General features: G+C 45.8%; 1 protein-coding gene across 1 annotated transcript; it reads left to right on the top strand.

Annotated features, from left to right (window-relative positions):
* Nucleotides 1-5,260: 5,260 nt before the first annotated feature.
* LOC113196374 (uncharacterized) lies at nt 5,261-8,875 on the top strand (the record flags this gene model as incomplete). Its single annotated transcript, XM_026408269.1, has 9 exons — nt 5,261-5,310; nt 5,535-5,759; nt 5,873-5,919; nt 6,747-6,890; nt 7,361-7,432; nt 7,514-7,634; nt 7,826-8,004; nt 8,173-8,334; nt 8,718-8,875. Coding segments are annotated over 9 exons (1,158 nt in total), but the record flags the coding sequence as incomplete, so codon positions are not given.
* Between the last annotated feature and the right edge of the window lie 88 nt (nt 8,876-8,963).

Here is an 8,963-nt window from a genome sequence, read left to right as displayed (position 1 = left end):
AAGAGCCTGGCAGGTGTTGAGGAGGGAGGAGGGAGGAGTCCAGGGAGACAGATTTAGAAGAAGGGAGTAGTTGAGAATGGGTGCAGCCAGAAGGAGAAGGGGGCCAGAGGCTGGAAGAAGGGACCAAGCAATGATGAAAAGGTAAAGTGTCCCAGGTGAAGCTAGACCCAAATTGTCATTAGGCTCTCAGGACTCATCTTTCTGGAGTATTTTGAGTTTTGTTTTTTGAAAAACAAATTTTATTTTTACAGCAGTTTTTAGGGGTACTGCAAAATTGAGCCTGAAGTACAGGGATCCCATATACTTTCTATCCACTCACCCCACACAACCTCCCCCTCTATTGACATCCTGCACCAGGGGTACATTTGTCACAAAAATGAACCTACATCAACAAATCATCATCACCCAAAGTCCATAGTTTACTTGAAGGTTCACTCTTGGTGTTGTACCTTCTAAGGTCTTTGACCAATGTATATTGACAAGCATCTATCAAGGGAGAGTTCAGAACAGTTTCTAATGTACTCAGCCTGTTCATCCCTCCCTTCTTCCATTCCCAGACAACCGCCGATCCTTTCACTGTCTAATTTTGCTTCTTCCAGAATGAGTTGGATAACATCCATAGCCTTTCAAATTGCCTTCTTTCACTTAATAATATGCATTTGTTTCCTCCATGTCTTTTCATGGTTTGATACTCCACTTCTTTTTTAGCACTGAACAATGTTCCACTGTCTGGATATATCACAGTTTACTTATCCATTCACCTACATCCTGGTTGCTTCCAACGCTTAGCAATTAGGAATAAAGCTGCTATAAACATCTGCATGCAGGTTTGTGTGTGGACTTAAGTTTTCAGATCATTTGGGTAAATACCAAAGAGGATGATTGCTTTACCGTATATATGGTATGGATTTGTTCTTTTTTGTAAGAAACCACCAAACTGTCTTTCAAAGTGATTATACCATTTTGCACTCCCACCAGCAACAAATGAGCATTCCTGATGCTCCACATCTTCACCAGTATTTGGTGGTGCCCGTATTTTGAATTTAGGCATTCTAATAGGTGTGACGCATGTGGTATCTCCCTAACAATATATGGTGTTGAACATGTCCTACACTCACTTTTCATTTGTGCATCTTCTTTGGGAGGTGTCTGCTCAAATCTTTTGCCAGTTTTTTAACTGGGTAGTTCATTATTATTGAGTTTTGAGAGTTACAGTGTTTGCAAATAATTTCTCCCATTCCCGTTTGTCTTCTCATTCTCTTGATGTTGTCTTTTGTAGAGCAGACATTTTTAATTTTTAATAAAGTCCAGCTTATCAATTATTTCTTTTACAGGTCACATTTTTGTTATTGCATCAAAAAAGAGTCATTGCCATACCCACACTCAGATAGGTGTTCTCCTGGGTTGCCTTCTAGGAGTTTTAGAGTTTTGTGTTTTACACTTAGTTCTATGATCTATTTTGAGTTGCTTTTTGAGAAGGATGTAAATTCTGTGTCTAGATTCATTTTATTGTAGGTGAATGACAGTCATGTCATTGGCAAACAAAGATAGCTTTATTTCTTCCCAATCTGTATACCTTTTATTTCCTTTTCTTGTCATACTGCATTATCTAGGACTTCCAGTACAATATTAAAAACAGCAATTAGAGGGCTGGGATTGTGACTCAGTGGTAAAGCACTTGCCTAACGTGTGAAGCACTGATTTTGATTCTCAGCACCGCATACAAATAAATAAATAAAGGTCCATCAACAATTAAAAATAAAATAAAATAAAAAAACAGCAATTAGAGGGATTAGAGGGGACATCTTCTGGATCTTCGCAGGAAAGCTTTGTGATTCTCCCTGCTAGGTATAATGTTAGCTGTGGATTTTTTTTTAATTTATTTTTTCAGTACTAGGTATTAAACCCAGGGCCTTGCACATTCCAGGCAAGTGTTCCTACTACTGAGCTATGTCCCCAGCCTCCTAGCTATAGACTTTTTTTTTTTTTTTTGGTGTGGGAGATTGAACCCAGGGGTGCTTAACCACTGAGTCACATCTCCAGCCCTTTTTATTTATATTTTTTATCTTGAGATGGGGTCTCACTAAATTGCTTAAGGCCTCACTAAATTGCTGAGGCTGGCTTTGAACTTGAGATCTTCCTGCTTCAGTCTCTGGAGGCGCTGAGATTACAGGCATGCACCATTAAACCTGACTTAACCTGGACTCTTTATTATTAATTAATTTATTTATTCTTTTTTTTTTGGTACCAGGCATTGAACCCAGGGATGCTTAACAACTGAGTCACATACCCAACCCTTTTTATTTTTATTTTTTTTTAAAGAGAGAGTGGGGGGGGGAGAGAGAGAGAGAGAGAGAATTTTTTTTTAATATTTATTTTTTTATTTTTTTTATTTTTTTTTTAAATTTTTCTTAATATTTATTTTTTAGTTCTTAGCGGACACAACATCTTTGTTGGTATGTGGTGCTGAGGATCGAACCCGGGCCGCACGCATGCCAGGCGAGCGCGCTACTGCTTGAGCTACATCCCCAGCGCCCCCTTTTTATTTTTTATTTTGAGATAAGGTCTTGCTAAGTTGTTGAGGGCCTTGCTAAATGTCTGAGGCTGACTTTTAATTCATGATCCTCCCGCCTCAACCTCCAGAGTTTTTTTTTTTTATATTTATTTTTTAGTTTTAGGTGGACACAATATCTTTATTTTTAGGTGGTGCTGAGAATTGAACCCAGTGCCTCATGTATGCTAGGCGAGCGCACTACCACATCCCCAGCCCAGCCTCCCGAGTTTCTGGGACTACAGGCAAGCACCACCACACTCAATGTAGATTTTTTTGTAAATGTTCTTTGTCAAGTTGAAAATTCGCTATTTCTCGAGTTTTTGTTATGAATGGGTAGGAATTTTGTCACTTTTCTGCATGTATTTATATGATCATGTGATTTTTCTTCTTTAACCTATTGATGTGATGGATTACAATAACTAAATCTCAAATGTTGCATTCCTGTAATAGATCCCATTTGGTTGTGATGTATAATTTTTTTATTCAAGTAGAATAAACATAAATAAAAATAAAAGCAAAAATCAACAAAATCAAAAACAGGAAATCAATAGAGAAAATCATCAAAATCAAAATCTAGTTCTTTGAAAAAGATCAATAAAATCAATTAGCTCTAGCCATACTAACAGAAAAAGAGAGAAAGGATTGATATAATTTCTTCCTTAAATATTTGATAGAATTCACAGTAAACCTATCGGGCATGGTGCTCTTTGTTTTGGAAGGTTGTTAACCTTTTTTTTTTTTGGGTAGTTGTAGGTGGATAGAATGCCTTTATTTTATTTGTTTATTTTTTTTTATTTATTTTTTTTAAATGCAATTTTGGGGGGGTCTGACTTTTTTTTTTTTTGAGAGAGAGAGGAGAGAAAGAATTTTAACATTTATTTTTTAGTTTTCGGCGGACACAACATCTTTGTTGGTATGTGGTGCTGAGGATCGAACCCGGGCCGCACGCATGCCAGGCGAGCGCGCTACTGCTTGAGCTACATCCCCAGCCCCTTATTTGTTTATTTTTATGTGGTGCTAAAGATCAAACCTAGTGACTCATGCATGCCAGGCAAGCACTCTACCACTGAGGTACGTCCTCAGACCGGAAGGTTGTTAATTATTGATTCATCTTCTTTAATAGATATATTCTATTTCTCCATGTGTTATTTTTGGCAGATTGCGTTTTTCAATGAATTGTCCATTTCATCTAGATTATCAAATGTAGAGGCATAGAGTCATCCATAATATTCCTTTTTTAATCCTTTGAATTTCCATTATATCTAGAATGATGTTCTCTCTTTCATTCTACTATTAATAATTTGCATCATTTCTCTCTCCCTCCCTCCCTCCCTCCCTCCCTCTTCTTTCTGTTCCCTGGCTGGAGCCGAATTGATCTTACTGATCTTTTCAAAGAACCAGCTTTTGATTTAGGTGATCTTCTGTAACGATTTCCTGTTTTCAATTTGTATTATCTTTACTTATCTTGGATTTAATTTGTTCTTCTTTTTCTAGTTTCTTAAGATAGATGCTTATTGATTTTAGATATTCCTCCTTTTCTAAAATATTCATTTTAATTCTATAAACTTCCCTCTTAGCATTGCTTTTGCTGTAGCCCACAAATTTTGAATGAACTGTATTTTTATTTTCATTTAGTTTCAAATATGTTTAACCTCTCTTGAGATTTTTGTTTGACCTGTGTATTAATTAGAAGTGTGTTATTTAATCACTAAGTTGGGGATCTCCCAGTTATCTTCCCCTCACTTCCCAGTACTAGAGGATGAACCCAGGACCCCTGCAGGGTAGCCAAGTTTTCAACCTGCTGCAACTCCAGCCTTTTTTTTTTAAGATGTCCATGGGTTTGGGGGTGTGGCTCAGTGGTAGAGTGCTCACCTAGCATGCATGAGGCACTGGGTTTGATCCTCAGCGCCACATAAATGAAAAATAAAGATATTGTGTCCACTCACTGCTTGCCCATCTTGCCTCCATTTACACCTGTGGAGGATGATGCGGAACCCCTTCTCATAGGTAGCACCCTGGATCCCAAGAGGCTGCTGTGTCACGTCTGTGTGCGCTTACGAAATTGTGCTTTGTGTTACAGATGGTTTCCACCCAACTCGTCTATTTATACATGAACTCTGTCGTTAAAGATTTTTGAGAACATGAAAAAAAAAAGATATTGTGTCCACTAAAAAATAAATATTAAAAAAAAAAAGATGCCCAGGCTGTCCTCAAATTTGTAGTCCTGCCCCAGCCTCCTGAATAGCTGGATCTGGGATCACCAGCACGTACCACCATGCCTGGCCCCCCAGCTATCTTTGTATTATTGATTTCTATTTTAATTCCATTATGACCCAAGAGCAGACATTATATAATTCTTATTCTTTTAAATTTATTTAGGTTTCATGGAATTTTTTTTAATATGGCAAACAGCTCTATATTGGGCTGGACCCTCACCCTCTCAGTTCTTGGCTTTGGGCCCCTGGGACCTACTTCTCTGGGCCTCTGTCATTCTGACTTAATATCCAGAGTGGAGTCACAAGTTCGGGTGTCTTAAGGGAGGCAAAAACTCAGAAGAATAAAGCAGCAGGTGATCAACAGGGAGAAGCAGATCTCTGGTGAGAGAGAGAGTGTATCTCCCGCCAAAGACAAAATCCACCACAAAGGCAGCCTGGGGGCTATAGGTTTGGGGCACTGGAGCAGCCTCAGAGCCTGTGACTCTGCCTTTCAGGCAGAAGAAGGCAGAAGACCAAGAGATCCCCACCCACACAGAAAAGGTACAGGTGATCAGGGTTGGAGGAGGGTCCTCCTCCCTCACCAGAGGTGGTGGGGGGAGTATCACTGCCATAGCCCTGCCCTCAGAACCTCTTGGAGGGAGGGTTATGGATACCTCATGGGAGGAGGAAGACCTGCACACACCCACAGGCCTGGTCCCAGATCCTCTGGAGTCAACATTCCAGTGGCCTGAGCCCCTCTGCCTTGTCTTCTCCATGCCTCTAAGGCCTCCACAGAAGCCTCGAAGGCTGCTCACACAAGATCGAGGTGAGGAGCAGTCCAGCAGGGTGCAGAAAGGGAGGTGTCAGCTGCACACTGCCCAAATGACCCAGACAGAGCCACCAGAAGCCATAGCCACAAAGACTGAGCAGACTACACAGAGGGCAAAAGAATTCAAGAGCCCTGTGGCTGCCCACCCAGCTTGGTCAGGAGCAGATGCCAGATCTCAGAGGTGAGGGTGGGGAAGCCAGACAGGGGGCACTGGGTTTGGGCAAGGCCTGCCTGGCCCTGGCATCTCTCTGCAGCAGGTGCCAAGACCTGACCAACCTCTTCCCCCTGGGGCAGCATGACAGACGAGAATCTCCTGCCCCTGACACCCCGGCAGCTGACAGGTGAGAGTCCTAGGCTGGGAGTGGGGAGGGAAATTAGGGGGTGCTCAGGGCAGAACTATGAGAGGTTTTCCGCCCTGAAGCTGGAGTCAGTATCTATAAACCTTGCAAGAAGCCAGTATTTACAACCTTCCCTCCATGCCAATATAAATTTGTTCATCTCTACAAACTGAAATTCACTGATGTGCCTGGTGTGTGTGTGTGTGTGCGCGCACACATGCGTAGAAAGGAAACTGGATGGAGTGTTGGATAGGCAAATGATGGTATTTGGATGGATAGATTGGCTGAACAAATGGACAGATAGGCAAGATAGAAAGGAAGAAGGGAAGAGGGAAAGAAGGAGACAGGGTGAAAAAAAGAATGAGTTCCCCTGTTGCCTAGGATCTAGGCTATGGGTGGGGAGTGCAAGAGTAGAAAGAATCACTTCCCCAGTGTTCCTCAAAGATATATCCTGGTGTTGGCAGGGGCCTTTCAGAGCAGAATAATTTTCTACATCAACACTTTTCAGTGCCTCCTATATGCCAGGCCCCAGCAGGGTTCCAGGGCATCATAGTTAGTCAGACTACCAGGTATGACCTTGAACATGAGTTTTGAATGCTTTTCATATAAACATGTCCAAGACTCATGTTTGAATTTTAAGACTGAATGGGCACTAAAGTGCCAATACAAAGCTGCCACTACTGTTATTTGTATTAAAAGTTATATATGTCCAGGGGGCTGAGGTAACCTAAGGCATCAGATGTTCCACCTTAGCTGCAATAGGCAGATCTTAGGGCTCGGGGTTCCTATGTGTGCTGTTCACCTTGCTGCCTGCTCCCCTCTACCCTCAGCCTTCCAGGATATCTTCAAACTGTTCAGCTGCAGCCCAACAGGCACCGTGGACATGCACAGCATGAAAATTGCCCTGCGCAATGTGGGTATCCAACTGGGCCCTCAGGAGATGTGTGAGGCTCTTCGGCTGGCAGACTTGGATGGTGGGTGTCCCATCTCTGCCCTCTTGCACTCTCCCACCTCCAGGTAGTCTCCTGATGAATGCTAGCCCTGTCCACAACATTCCTCCCTAGTTGTACTTTAAAGTTCCCTCTCCTGGGAAAAGAGTCCTCCTCATCATTATCCCATGGCCTTTAAACATTGCTGCTGATTTAATTCTTATCCTGACATGTGGCTGCCCCAACTCAAGGGCTATTTCTCCCCTACTCAAATTAGGGTCTACCTTTAGCTTCTCTGTGGACCCAGTTGGATATCCACATTGCCCAGGGCAACTTTCATGCTATGTGTGTACCTTTTGGGCTGCAGATGAACAATCTGAAATATCCTGGAAGGGCAGGCAGGGAGAGGCAGACAGCAAGGTGAACCACACACATGGGAACCCTGAGTCTGTGTATACAGGGCAAGCCTTCTGCAGGGGCAGGCACCCATTGCATCCTCCTCTCTCTCTTTCCAGGTGATGGAATCGTAAGCTTCAAAGACTTCCTGGGTGTCCTCACTGACAACCATTACGTGGCTCAATGCATGCGTGAGCACAAGACTGGTGTGGCAGGAGTGGGCCTGACCTGGGGAGGAGGCCTCTCCTCACACTCATTTTTGCTGTCCCCAGGGCAAGTGAGAAACCGTCGGGTCTGTGACCCCAAGAGCCTAAAGACCCTGTTCATAGAGATCCTGTTCAAGCTGCTTAGCCAGGGCTTTGTGCCCTCCAAGTCCGCACAGGAGGTGATGAGGTGGGCACAACCGTCCCTAGATCCCAAGCCCCAAAGATAGGAGCCCTGAACTCTGGGTCCTTTTCCTGGGCCCCAAGCCACCCCAGACAAAGACAAGTGGCTTACTGTTCTCCTTGAGTTTAGGAGCCTGTGAGATGGAGGGGACGAAGGAGGCATTGTCTAAAACGGATACCCCACTTCTCTCCTTCAAGCTACTACGTCAAGAAGCAGAGGGCTTTGCAGTTGAGCCCGGGCTGTAGGGGTCGGGCCCGCGGCCAGGGCCGGTCGTCGCGCGCCCACGCTGGCCTCAACTTCTTCTGTCAGGCGGCGCGCGTCAGCGGCCTCTCCAACACGGAGCTAGCGCGCTCGCTGCACACACTGTGCAAACCGAGTGCGCGCTCAGTGGGTAGAGGCCCGGGGCCAGAGGCGCGGGGCTGGGGGCCACTGGAGAGGGGACTCTTCCGGTCACACACAGTCCCCTCCACCACCTCTGGCCTCCGAGAACCCACTCCCGGCACCACTATCCCCTCCTCCTTCTCCTGCCGGGCGCCTGCCCCAGGTGCGCGCAACCCCTACTCTCAGATACCCAAACTGGCCGGGCGGATGCGGCCAGAATGCAGGACGCGGAGCCGAATCCCCGGCCCCCCCGACATCCGCCTTCCCAAGCCCCACCAGCCCGGCCGCTCCAAGCTCCTGCCCAACCTGGGACCGCTCAGCCCAGGTGAGAGCAGGCGCGCTGGGCTGGCGATGCAGACCAGGGGCTCCGCCGGAGAAGGGCGGGCGGGCCGGGGAGAATCAGGACAGGGCAGATGGGGCGGAGGCGGGAAAGCAGATGCGGCGGCGGCGGGACTGGCGGGCGGCAGGCGAAGAGTGGGAGCACACCGAAAGAAACGGGGACGGACTAGGCGCAGGCGCAGAGGGAGGCGTGACTAAAGTAGGACCGGCAAAGGAAAAGGGGGCGAGGTATCCAGGTAGGAGGCCCCAGCGGAAGTGGGGGGCAGCAGCAAGGCGGACCTAGGAGGTGCTAATCCGGCGAGTCTCCGCATCTCCGAGCTGCTGGCTACACCCTCCACATCTCCGAACTGCCGGCTACACCCTCCACGTGCTCCCTCCGCCCTCCCGCAGGGTACGTGGACGAGTCGCTGGAGCAAATAGGCCTCTCAAAGCGGGCTCTGTCCCCTGCGACTCTAGTGCAGAAGCAACCCTTCTCCCCTTCACCAGCCTCTTTGCAGAAACAAGCTGTGAAGAGCTTGTACAAGTAAAGCGTTTGCTGAGCGAAACCGGCTCTGTGAAATGGGAGTGGGCACCGAACGGACACTGATTTTTTGCAAACATCTTTATTAATCTTGT

Source organism: Urocitellus parryii, chromosome 7 (assembly GCF_045843805.1).
Source record: "Urocitellus parryii isolate mUroPar1 chromosome 7, mUroPar1.hap1, whole genome shotgun sequence".
Classification (NCBI taxonomy): Eukaryota; Metazoa; Chordata; class Mammalia; order Rodentia; family Sciuridae; genus Urocitellus; species Urocitellus parryii.
Note: the sequence above shows the minus strand (reverse complement) of the source record. Positions and strands in the feature narration are given on the sequence as shown.